The sequence below is a fragment of the Phocoena sinus genome, chromosome 6, assembly GCF_008692025.1.
Source record: "Phocoena sinus isolate mPhoSin1 chromosome 6, mPhoSin1.pri, whole genome shotgun sequence".
Classification (NCBI taxonomy): domain Eukaryota; kingdom Metazoa; phylum Chordata; class Mammalia; order Artiodactyla; family Phocoenidae; genus Phocoena; species Phocoena sinus.
In genome coordinates this window covers 90,380,590-90,393,847 of record NC_045768.1, presented here as the reverse complement: position 1 = coordinate 90,393,847, position 13,258 = coordinate 90,380,590, and the positions used below count along the sequence as shown (strand labels likewise).

The 13,258-nt window shown below is 43.7% G+C and overlaps 1 protein-coding gene across 8 annotated transcripts in view; it reads left to right on the top strand.

Moving 5' to 3' along the window:
* Positions 1-13,258, top strand: part of FGD3 (FYVE, RhoGEF and PH domain containing 3) — a 44,504-nt gene that overhangs the window by 7,982 nt on the left and 23,264 nt on the right. For 6 of the 8 annotated variants that reach the window (XR_004350493.1, XM_032635933.1, XM_032635931.1 and 3 more), the window contains exons 2-4: positions 1,469-1,653; positions 2,522-3,041; positions 12,802-12,891. Coding sequence is in view for 7 of the 8 variants with exons in the window: in XM_032635933.1 (XP_032491824.1) it covers positions 1,469-1,653; positions 2,522-3,041; positions 12,802-12,891 (795 nt within the window). In the remaining variant the exon portion in view is untranslated. Of the gene's footprint in view, positions 1-1,468; positions 1,654-1,802; positions 1,932-2,521; positions 3,042-12,801; positions 12,892-13,258 lie in introns of all 8 variants that reach the window. The other 2 variants (XM_032635937.1, XM_032635936.1) reach the window with 2 other exon arrangements.

Here is a 13,258-nt window from a genome sequence, read left to right as displayed (position 1 = left end):
TGCTCTCTCTGTGCAGCTCTCTCTCTAGTGCTCTATCCTGTGACCTCCAGCTGCCTTCATGTTCCTGGACTCCCAGCTCTGTCTCCTTACTCAGAGGTCTACCTGAGATCCCCTTCTCTGGGCAGGAAGCTGGGGTGAGAGAGGGATCACTGCACTTGTACCCACCTCTCAGGAGCACCGCGCTTTGCTGCCTGGTGTAAGGTGTCTCTCAACTGTTGTTTCGTATGTTTTATCCATAATTTGGTTGTTTCCAGGGAGAGAGTATCTCCAGTTTCTGTTATTCCATCTTGACCAGAAGGAGGAATCCCTGAGGTGTGATTGCAGCAGGCTCCACCTGGCACCAGATGGCTGCATTGGACACACCAAAGCTGAGCGTGGCCTGCATTCCATCTGGCATATTTTGACTGCTGTGTCATGTCTGATTTCCGGAAACTGGAGTTTATCACCTGTGCTATGAGAAAAATGTAGCAAAGCATGCATTTTCTGTTTAGAAATCTTGATATTTCTCCCCATTAAGCTCTTTAAGAACGTGGCAGTAGCCAATACTAAATGTGCACCCTGTACTGGTTTTAGTGTCACTTAAAGAAAGGTCCAAGGCTTCCTTGGTGGCACAGTGGTTGAGAGTCCGCCTGCCGATGCAGGGGACGCGGGTTCGTGCCCCAGTCCGGGAAGATCCCACATGCCGCGGAGCGGGTGGGCCCGTGAGCCATGGCCGCTGAGCCTGCACGTCTGGAGCCTGTGCTCTGCAAAGGGAGAGGCCACAACAGTGAGAGGGCCGCGTACAGCAAAAAAAAAAAGGTCCACTCAGAAGAAATCTGACTGCACTGGAAGGCAAGAGCGTAGTATCACAGGGGCTGGAGTTGGTGCTTGACTCCTGGGGCCTCGCCAGCGCTCAAGGCCACGCACGCACAGAGGTGGCTCATGTTTCTCTTCTGAGCACACTCTGACCGGAGGCCCTTCTGTTGCATGGGTGGCCGAGGGTCAGGCTTCAGGACACCTTTTTGGTTGTGTGTGTTGCAGGGAGGGGAAACTGCATCTCCACCGATGGTTCTTTATTTTGTTTAGCAAGGGAGGAAGGGAATGTGTGAAGAAGCCACTGGCCGCAGAGCTGAGTGAGTGCCTGTGTCTGGGAGGGTGCGTGGAGATGCCAGCCAGCTCTCCTCAGATACAGTGGGCACTGCACACTCAAGGGGACCCTTTCTCCCTGAGTCACTGCATGACTGGGGACAAGCTCAGTTCTGGCCCCAGTTTTAAGCCAGGGCCTAGAAGCTGCTGCACGGGGGCCAGGGACTCAGCCATGCTCCATCCACCCGCAGACCTCTATGGCCTGCCCGGGGGTCTCCTGCACTGGGTGGTGGCATGAAGATGCCCTTCCATGTTCTCCCTTGAGCACTGGGTCTGTCACCCACGCTGCTCCAAGTGCCAGCGGAGAAGGTGGTTTTCATTCTCCTTTCACGTTTTTTTTTAGAACCTCCTGAACTGCTCCACTTCAAAACTGCTGGGCAAGAAAAAGATTTTCAGCAAATCCCCCCCAGCCCTCCAACCCTGTGCAAGGCCTGGACTGGCCAACTCAAAGGACCCGGAACACAGCCAGCAGGGAGCCTGGCACCCACCCTTCCACCTCAGTGTCCTTGCGGAGTCTGACAGCCTCAGGTAACCCACCTATTGGCCAGGAATAAGTGACTGCTGCTCCTGGTCCCTGACCTCCTCTGCAGCTCCACTGGGGTTTCAAGTGGAAGATTTTGGGGAATGTCAATCTCCTCCCAGTCTAGTCTCACCTTTGACCCTCTCTGTGCACCTAGACTGACACTTGAAGGTGCCTTTCCTCCACGAAGGTTTCCAGAAGAGGCACCATGTGAGGGCATGAAGTAGCTCCAGTGCTTAGCAGGAAGAGGAATTGGGAACCAAGATCCAGCCTCCTCAGCCTCCAGGTCTCTGGAAAATGACAGGTCACCTGTCAGACAGAATATCGACAGTGATATTGAGGGAGGGTCTCGATGGGGATCCTGCCTCACCTCAGAGCTACATGGTAGGATAGAGTGCCACAGACGCCAAAGCACAGTACAGACCAGATTCACTGTGCTCATGGTGGTTATTGCTACTCGTTTATACATATATTCTGAATTCACTGAGGGGCAGGTAGCTTCACGCTACAGAATTCATTCCTCCCTCTCCTTTTTTTTCTTTCACTCTCTTTTTTCTTTCTTTCTTTCCTTCCTTCTTGCCTCCCTTCTTTCCTTCCTTCCTTCTTTCTCTCTTTCTTTCTCACTCTCTCCCTCCCTCCTTCCCTCTCTCTCTTCCTTCTTTTTTTAATGAAGAAATTTATTTTTAGAATAAAATGCTTTCCACTTGCCATTGCCCCAAAGCCTGCCTAGTCAGGACCCAGCTGAGGCTGACCAGGGTGTTCACTTCACACTCAGCCCCAGCCCCCCTCCTCCATGTTGATTTTCTCCAGAGGGCCCCACCTGGGGGTTAGTCCATAGCCCAGCTGGCATTGACTATGCTCATTTCTCCCTGACAGGAAGACCCCGGCCAGCCCCTCACAGAGCTCAGAGAACTCAACTTTGAGGATGGAGCCAGGAGGGGTGTCCTCAATGCCCCCAGCCCCCATTGCCACCCGGGGGGAGCCAGATGCTGGGCCTAGCAGCTCCTCCCTGGAGCATCCAAGCACAGACCCGGGGAAGCTCCGAGCACTCCCTGTTGGGCCTGGAGCCCACTGTGGTGACCCTGCCTCCGGGAGCCCTGGCAGCCAGGCCTCTGCGGGGGACGTGGGCTCTGTGAGTGAGCCCAGCAGCGGCACTAAGATCCCTAACCGGGACAGCGGGATAGACAGCCCCTCCTGCAGCGTGGTCGGCGAGCACTTCTCCTGCGAGGACGGCAGCGAGGCGGGCCCAGGCCCCACCATCAAAGGGCTGCACCTGGAGACAGCCCCAGGTGGCAAGGCCCCACGGGAGGAGGCCGATAGCGATATGGGTGAGGGCAGCAGTGAGGAGCCAGACCCCGAGAATAGCCCCTTGAGGGCTGACGCGGATCCAGCCAAGGTAGGCCACCTTCCCGTCCCAGGTGTCAGGGGCTGCAGAGCTCTCCTCTGAGGGTATTTGAGGTTACAGTGCCATCACCCAGGCCTGGTGCCAGTAGCAGGGTGTACACTCAGACACCATGCTCAGAGAAGCCCCTGCTATGGGTTGATGGGCAGGCTCTGGGGAAGGACCACACAGGCAGGGGTCTCCCTGACACATCAGACAATGATCTCACTCCCAAGCCTTAGTTCCATGGCCCCACGGTGGCACAGGGACCCCACCCCAGGGTGGCTGTGGCGGTCCAACTTAGCGGAAACAGCGCTGCCACCACTCTCTGCCAGTGCTTGCTGCCTGCCTTGCAGAGCCCCCATGAGGAAGACAGCATGCTTGTCACCTTATTTTATGAATGGGGAAACCCCAGGGTTTCCCATGGTGTGTGGCAGAGTCAGGAAGGGAGCCCAGACACGCGAGGGGAGCCCCGTGCAGATGGCTCCGGGAAGCAGGCGTGCCCGCCCGTGGGGGCTTGGCCTTGCAAGTAAGCTCATCTGTGTCCCTTTAGCGTTTTGGGCTCTGGGCTCTACACTGGGACTTGTGGGGACACGGAAGTAAAGCCGACAGCCTCGGCTTAGAGAGACCGCCTGTGCATGGGAGGAGAACAGCGGAGGTAAGCTGCAAGTGACTGGGTCCCAAGACAAGCACAAGTGGCATTTGGCCAGGGTCAGACCTGCTGGCTCCTGGTAGAGATGGTATGGACTAACGTGGCCACATCAAGAGGCAGGCTTCGTGGGCAAAGGGCAGCCACAGCCCTGCACTGTTGAAAGCCAAATTCTCAGCGAGTGGGCTGGGGGCATGTTTTAAGCTAAGTTTTATTATTATTCAGGAATGGTGAAGCCCACAAATCAGGAGATGACTGCCATTTAAAGACAGTTTATTACTCATAGTTCCCGAGAGGAGGGGGCACACCACACCATGGGGAACCAGAGGGAAAAGCACCAGGGTAGGGCAGGAGGCAGAGGGAGTGGAAATTGTGAGCAAGAGTCTTTTTTTAATCATGTAATGATTTTATTCTTTTAATTGAAGTATAGTTTATGTACAAATACTATATAAGTTACAGTAGAGTCTTTATTGTGGTTTCTGAGGAAAGGGATGGGTGAGACAGGGTAAGCAGTCTTAAGATTGGCCAGTTTGAATAATTTCAGTGGGTTCTGTGCACAGGGGCTGTCCCTGGATAGCTTGTGTAATTAGGGCAGGGGAATAGGGGAAAGCAAGTATAAAGAAGGTGGTTGGGTGTGGGCTCTGGATGGGTTGGTTTGCACTTGAAAGACATTCTTGCCGGCGAATCCTTTACATCTCTAGGAATCAGCGAACCCTGGGAGGGACAGTCCCTCCAGGGTCAACAAGGCCCCAAAGTTTTGGTATCAGGATAATGCTGGTCTCATGGAATGAGTTAGGAAGTGTTCCTTATTCTTTAATTTTCTGGGAAAAATTTGAGAACAATTGGTATTAATTTCCCAGTGAAGCTATCTGTTTCTGGGCTTTTCTTTGTTGGGAAGTTTTTTATGGCTTATTGAACCTCCTTACTTGTTATCGGTCTGTGCAAATTTTCTATTTCTTCATGACTCAGTCTTGGTAGGTTGTGTGTTTCTAGGAATTTATCTATTTCTTTTAGCTTATCCAATTGTTGGCATTTAATTTTTCAGAGCCATCTCTTCTGATCCCTTGTATTCAACTTAGTATCAATTGTAATATTTCCTCTTTCATTTTATTTATTTGAGTTCTCTCTCATTTTTTTGGTAAGTCTAGCTAAAGGTTTGTTAATTTTGTTTATCTTTTCAAAAAACAACTCTTAGTTTTGTTGGTTTTTTCCCTTTGTTTTTCTACCCTCTGTTTCATTTATCTCTGTTCTAATCTCTATTACTGACTCCTGTTTAAGTGCGTATTGTCTAATTTCTACAAATCTGTGGATTTTCCAGTTTTCTCTGTGCTGTTGATTTCTAGTTTCATTCTGTTGTGATTGGAAAAGATATTTTATATGATTTCAATCTTCTTGAATTTGTTAATACTTGTTTTGTGGCCTAACACGTGGTTTGACCTGGAGAACGCTCTGTGTGCACTTGAGAAGAATGTATGTTCTGCCGTTGTTATATGGAATATTCTGCATATGTTTGTTAGGTTCATTTGTTCTACAGTATTATTCAAATCCCCTGCTTCCTTATTGATGTTTTGCATGTCCTATCCAGTATTGAAAGTAGAGTACTGACATCTCCTACTATTCTTCTGTTGCTATCTGTTTCTTGCTTCAATTCTGCCAAAGTTTGCTTCATATATTTAGGAGCTCTGAGGTTTGATGAATAAATATTTATAATTGTTATACCTTCTTGGTGAATTGGTCCTTTTAACATTATATAATGTCTTTCTTTGTACTGTGTAATGGTTTTTTAATTTAAAGTCCATTTGTCTGGGGCTTCCCTGGTGGTGCAGTGGTTGACAGTCCGCCTGCCGATGCAGGGGACACGGGTTCATGCCCCGGTCCGGGAAGATCCCACATGCATGGAGCAGCTAGGCCCGTGAGTCATGGCTGCTGAGCCTGCACGTCCGGAGCCTGTGCTCCGCAATGGGAGAGGCCACAACAGTGAGAGGCCCGCGTACCACAAAAAAAAAGAAAAAAAAAAAGGTCATAAAGTTCATTTGTCTGATGTAAATATGGCCACTCGTGATCTCTTTTGTTTACCATTTCCATGAAATATCTGTTTCCATCTTTCACTTTCAGTCTATGTATGTCCTTAAATCTAAAGTGAATTTCTTGTGGGTAGCATATAATTGGATTTTATTTTTAACCTGTTCAATCAATCCATATCTTTTGATTGGGGAGTTTAATTCATTTACATTTAAAGTAATTCCTGGTAGGGAAGGACTTACTATTGCTTTCTTCATTGTTTTCTGTATGTTTTGTAGCTTTTTTGTCCCTATCTTACTGCTTTCCTTTTTTAAGTTTAATTGATTTTTTTGTAATAATATGCTTGATTCCCTTCTCATTGCCTCTTGAGTATATTCTATATATTTTTTCTATTGCAATTACATAAAATAGTTAAAGTTATGGTATTTTACTTTTTTAAAGATCTTCCATCTGCTTTTTATTTTTTATTGGGGTATAATTGCTTTACAATGTTATGTTGGTTTCTGCTGTACAACAAAGTAAATTAGCTATATGTATACATATATCCCCTCCCTCTTGCACCTCTCTCCCACCCACCCCCATCCCACGCATCTAGGTCATCAGAGCACTGAGCAGAGCTCCCTGTGCTATACCACATGTTCCCACTAGCTATCTATTTTACACATGGTAGTGTATTTATGTCAAACCTAATCTCCCAATTCATCCCACCCTCCCCTTCCCCTCCCCTGTGTCCACATGTCCATTCTCTACACCTGTATCTCTATTCCTGCCCTGCAAATAGGTTCATCTGTACCATTTTTCTAGATTCCACGTATATGCGGTAATATTTGATATTAGTTTTTCTCTTTCTGACTTACTCCACTATGTATGACAGACTCTAGGTCCATCCACATCTCTACAAATGACCCAATTTGTTCTTTTTTATGGCTAATATTCCATTGTATAAATATGCCACATCTTCTTTATCCATTCATCTGTCGAAGGACATTTAAGCTGTTTCCACGTCACGGCTATTGTAAATAGTGCTGCAATGAATGTTGGGGTACATGTGTCTTTTTGAACTATGGTTTTCTCAGGGTATAAGCCCAGTAGTGGGATTGCTGGGTCATATGGTAGTTCTATTTTTAGTTTTCTAAGGACACTCCATTCTATTCCCCACAGTGGAGGTATCAATTTACATTCCCACCAACAGGGCAAGAGGGCTCCCTTTTCTCCACGCCCTCTCCAGCATTTAGTTTTTGTGACTTTTTGCTGATGGCCATTCTGACTGGTGTGAGGAATACCTCATTGTAGTTTTGATTTGCATTTTTCTAATAATTAGTGATGTTGAGCATCTTTTCATCTGTATAACATTTTATTTTAAGCTGAACAAAACTTAACTTCAATGATATACAAAAACTCTACTCCTTTACAGCTCCCCCTCCCAGACACTCTATGTTATTGATGTCACAAATTATGTATTTATATGTATAGTATGTACTTTCACATAGATTTATAGCTTTTAAATGTTTTTGTCCTTTTTGTGTTATTTTCTGCCAAAATTATGATAGTACAGGCTACTATATTTGTTCATGCATTTACCCTTATTGAAGAACCTTATATTTTTGTACAGCTTCATGTTGCTATCTACCATCTTTTCACAACTTGAAGGACTTACTTTAGCATTTCTTGTATGGCAGGTCTAGTGGTAATGAACTCTTTATCTTCTGTTTATTTGGGAAAGTCTTAATTTCTTCTTCATTTAAAAAATTTTTATTATTATATATTTTTTATTTTATAAATTGGAGTATAGTTGCTTTACAACGTGTTAGTTTATGCTGTACAGCAAAGTGAATCAGCTATATAGATACATATATCCCCTCTTTTTTGGATTTCCTTCTCATTTAGGCCACCACGGAGCACTGAGTAGAGTTCCTTGAGCTATACAGTAGGTTCTCATTAGTTATCTATTTTATACATAGTATCAATAGTGTTTATATGTTAATCACAATCTCCCAATTCATCCCATCCCCCACTTCCCCCTTGGAATCCATATGTTTGTTCTCTACTTCTGTGTCTCTATTTCTGCTTTGTAAATAAGATTGGCTATACCAATTTTTTCAGATTCCACATACATGCATTAATATACGATATTTGTTTTTCTCTTTCTGACTTACTTCGCTCTGTATGACAGTCCCTAGGTCCATCCATGTCTCTACAAATGACCCAATTTTTCTCCTTTTTATGGCTGAGTAATATTCCATTGTATATATGTACCACATCTTCTATATTCATTCATCTGTTGATGGACATTTAGGTTGCTTCCATGTCCTGGCTATTGTAAATAGTGCTGCAATGAACATTGGGGAGCATATATCTTTTTGAATTATGGTTTTCTCTGGGTATGTGCCCAGTAGAGGGATTGCTGGGTCATATGGTAGTTCTATTTTTAGTTTTTTAAGGAATCTCCATACTGTTCTCCATACTGGCTGCATCAATTTACATTGCCACAACAGTGCAAGAGGGTTCCCTTTTCTCCACACCCTCTCCAGCATTTATTGTCTGTAGTTTTTTTTTCATCTTCTTTTTGGCTGCTTTGGATTTTTGTTGCTGTACACAGGCTTTCTCTAGTTGCGGCGAGCGGGGGCTACTCTTCATTGAGGTGTGTGGGCTTCTCGCTGTGGTGCCTTCTCTTGTTGTGGAGCATGGACTCTAAGTGCGCAGGCTTCAGTAGTTGTGGCTCACGGGCTCTAGAGCGCAGGCTCAGTAGTTGTGGTGCACAGGCTTAGTTGCTCTGTGGCACATGGGATCTTCCTGGACCAGGGCTCGAACCCATGTCCCCTGCATTGGCAGGTGGATTCTTATCCACTGTGCTACCAGGAAAGTCCTATTGTTTGTAGATTTTTTGATGATAGCCATTCTGACCAGTGTGAGGTGATACCTCATTGTAGTTTTGACTTGCATTTTTCTAATAATTAGTGATGTTGAGCATCCTTTCATGTGTTTGTTGGCCATCTGTATATCTTCTTTGGAGAAATGTCTATTTAGATCTTCTGCCCATTTTTGGACTGGGTTGTTTGCTTTTTTGATATTGAGCTGCATGAGCTGCTTGTATATTTTGGAGATTAATCCTTTGTCAGTTGCTTCATTTGCAGATATTTTCTCCCATTCTGAGGGTTGTCTTTTCGTCTTATTTATGGTTTCCTTTGTTGTGCAAAAGGTTTAAGTTTCATTAGGTCCCATTTGTTTACTTTTGTTTTTGTTCTCATTACTCTAGGACATGGGTCAAAAAAGGTCTTGCTGCAATTTATGTCAAAGAGTGTTCTTCTTATGTTTTCCTCCAAGAGTTTTATACAGTCTGGCCTTACATTTAGGTCTTTAATCCATTTTGACTTTATTTTTATGTATGTTAGGGAGTGTTCTAATTTCATTCTTTTACATGTAGCTGTCCAGTTTTCCCAGCATCACTTATTGAAGAGGCTATCTCTGCTCCATTGTATATTCTGGCCCCCTTTGTCATAGATTAGGTGACCATAGGTGCGTGGGTTTATCTCTGGGCTTTTGACCCTGTTCCATTGATCTATATTTCTGTTTTTGTGCCAGTACCATCTGTTTTGATGACTGTAGCTTTGTAGTATAGTCTGAAGTCAGGGAGCCTGATTCCTTCAGCTCCAATTTTGTTTCTCAAGATTGCTTTTGCTATCTGAGGTCTTTTGGGTTTCCAAACAAATTGTAAAATTTTTGTTCTTGTTCTGTGAAAAATGCCCTTGGTAATTTGATAGGGATTACATTGAATCTGTAGATTGCTTTGGGTAGTATAGTCATTTTCACAGTGTGGATTCTTTCAATCCGAGAACATGGTATATCTCTCCATCTTTTTGTGTCATCTTTGATTTCTTTCACCAGTATCTTATCGTTTTCTATGTACAGGTCTTTTACCTCCTTAGGTAGGTTTTTTCCTAGGTATTTTATTCTTTTTGTTGCAATGGTAAATGGGATTGTTTCCTTAGTTTCTCTTTCTGATCTTTCATTGTTAGTGTATAGGAATGCAAGAGATTTCTGTGCATTAATTTTGTATCCTGCAACTTTATCAAATTCATTGATTAGGTCTAGTAATTTTCTGGTGGCATCTTTAAGATTTTCTGTGTATAGTATCATGTCATCTGCAAACAGTGACAGTTTTACTTCTTCTTTACCAATTGGGATTCCTTTTATTTCTTTTTCTTCTCTGATTGCCATGGCTAGGACTTCCAAAACTATGTTTGATAATGTTGGCGAGGGTGGGCACCCTTGTCTTCTTCCTGATTTTAGAGGAAATGCTTTCAGTTTTTCACCATTAAGAATAATATTTGCTATGCATTTGTCATATATGGCCTTTATTATGTTGAGGTAGGTTCCCTCTATGCCCACTTTCTGGAGAGTTTTTATCATAAATGGGTGTTGAATTTTGTCAAAAGCTTTTTCTGCATCTGTTGAGGTGATCATATGGTTTTTATTCTTCAATTTGTTAATATGTGTATCACAGGAATTGATTTGTGTATACTGAAGAATCCTTGCATCCCTGGGATAAATCCCATTTGATCATGGTGTATGAACTTTTTAATGTGTTGTTAGATTCGGTTTGCTAGTATTTAGTTGAGGATTTTTGTGTGTATGTTTGTCAGTGATATTGGCCTGTAATTTTCTTTTTTTGTGATATGTTTATCTGGTTTTGGTATCATCTTCTTCATTTTTGAAAGATGGCTTTGCTGGATACATATTCTTGGTTGACAGTTTTATTTTTCTTTCAGTACTTTAAATATATCATCCCACTCCTCCCACCCCCCCCTTTTTTTTATTATAATGTGTCCCAGTGTGGTTCTTTGGATTTATCCCATTTGGAGTTCTGTGAGCTTCTTGAATTCATATGTCCATTTCTTTCCTCATATTTGGGACATTTTTAGCCACTAATTCTTCAAGTATGCTGTACTTGACTCCCAAAATGCATATATTGGTCCCTTGGGTAGTATCCCATAAGTTTCTTAGGCTCTCTTTGCTTTCTTCATTGTTTTTTCTTTTTGTTTCTCTGATTTATGATTTCAAATGACCTAGCTTGAACTTTTCAGTCTAGTTATTGCAAATTTCAGTTCTAGAGTTTCTGTTTGGCTCTTTTTTTTAAAATAGTTTTTATCTCTTTATTGATATTCTGTTCATGCATCACTTTCCTGATTTCACTTAGTTGTCTGTGTTCTTTTTTAGTTCATTGAGCATCTATATGACAGGTATTTAATAGTTTTTACAGGCAGCTCATAGAGCTATGTTTCTTTAGGTCTGGTTTCTGGAATTTTATTTTGTTCCTTTAATCACACCATGTTTCCCTGTTTCTTTGTAAATTTTTGCTGGAATTTGGGCATCTGAAAAACAACCATCTCTCCAGTCTTTGCATGCTGGCTTTGTGCAGGGAAAACCTTAGCCAATCAGGCTGGAATTTCTAAGACCTATTAAAATTTTTCTGATCTCCTGCTCCCCTGGCATCTGCCTGCAGAACATCAGCTCTAACATGCTGCTTGCCTCTGTTTTCCAACTCTGGCGCTGGTCATGACAGCATTCCAAATCAGGCAAGACAGAAACCAGTCCCTCAGGCAGCTTCCAGATGAGCCAAAATTTTGGATGCACAGTTCACTCCTTTGTTTCCATCTTGAGGGAGGAGCCCTAGCTGGGGGGGGGGGGGGGGCGGTTCTTCCCAGTTGTGCTGTGCTATGCTGCATGGGGGAGGAACACAAAAGGGTGTTCCAAACATGCCAATTTTCATTCTCTATTTGATAGAATCTCTTCTTAGTTTTACAATGCCTTGGAAGCTGTAGCTTCTCAGCTGGTCTCCAGAGTTTCCACAGAGGTATTCTTGTTTGTATATTGTTAACTCATGAGTGGGGGAAGGAGGGCCTATAACTTTCTTTTTTTTTTTAATATATTTTCTTGAAGTATAGTTTATTTACGATGCTGTGTTAATTTCTACTGCACGGCAAAGTGATTCAGTTATATATATACATATATATTTTTAAAATATTCTTTTCCATTATGGTTTATCACAAGATATTGAATATAGTTCCCTGTGCTATACACTAGGACCTTGTTTATCCATTCTATATATAGTAGTTTGCATTTGCTAATCCCAAACTCCCAATTCATCCCTTCCCCCACCTTTGGCAACCACAGGTCTGTTCTCTATGTCTGTGAGCCTGTTTCTGTTTCATAGATAATTTCATTTGTGTCATATTTTAGATTCCACATATAAGCGATATCATATGGTCTTTCTCTGTCTGGCTTACTTCACTTAGTGTGATAATCTCTAGCGCATGTTGCTACAAATGGCATTATTTCATTCTTTTTAATGGCTGAGTAATATTCCATTGTATATATGTACCGCATCTCCTTTATCCATTAATCTTTTGATGGACATTTAGGTTGTTTCCATGTCTTGGCTATTGTAAATAGTGCTGCAATGAACATTGGGGTGCATGTATCTTTTTGAATTATAGTTTTGTCTGAATGTATGCCCAGGAGTGGGATTGCAAAATTATATAGCAACTCTATTTTTAGTTTTTTGAGGGACCTCCATAGTGGCTGCACAAATTTACATTCTCAGTGTAGAAGGTTTCCCTTTTCTCCACACCCTCTCTAGCATTTATTTGTAGACTTTCTAACGATGGCCATTCTGACCAGTGTGAGGTGGTACCTCATTACAGTTTTGATTTGTATTTCTCTAATAATTAGCAATGTGGAGCATCTTTTCATGTGCCTGTTGGGAGGGCCTGTAGCTTTCTAATCTGCCACCTTGCTGATGTCACTCCACAATATATTTTGATGTGGCTATTGCAGCTCCTCTGTAGTTAAAGCCCCGGGAAGATAGAGTTCTCTCTGGGCTGCAGAAGGTTTGGGGGGGTTGGTAGAAACTATTATGTCTTCCCCAGAAACTTCCCTGGAAATTCCATCTGCGAGAACTGAGCCCCACATCCCAGTCCCAGCAGCTTCCTCTGGTCTTTTGGGGCCCCTGGTCATCCCTGGCATACAGCGGGTAGCCTTTGTCATATGCTGCCTCCCCCAAACTCATCTTCCCTAGGTGAGCTATGGCTCTTCTCTTCACAGTGCGCTGAGCCCCAGAAGCTGCTCCACATTGCCCAGGAGCTGCTGCATACTGAGGAGACCTACGTGAAGCGTCTACACCTGCTAGACCAGGTAGCCGTCCTGGCTTGGGCCTGCCTTTGTCCACTTCCAGAGTTTCAGTGGACAGTTTCAGAGGCAAACTTTCTCTCTTAGCATTGGCTAGGGCTTGCAGTTGGAGTATGACTGGCATGAATACTAAAACTTGGACAAATTTAAGTCTCCTCCAGAAAGTCTTAGTTTTTGCTTTCAGAACTTGTGGCTTTGGGGCAATGGTCTCATCCAGTCACCTTGGGGTTTTTTTTCTTCTTGGCAGTTAAATTATCTGAGCATGTAAATGGCCTCTGGACATCTTCCTGCACAAATAGTTGGGACAGTGGGTGGCACTCTCCCTGTCCACCTGGCAACGTGGGGTTTATGAGCACAGGAAGTAAAACTGCAA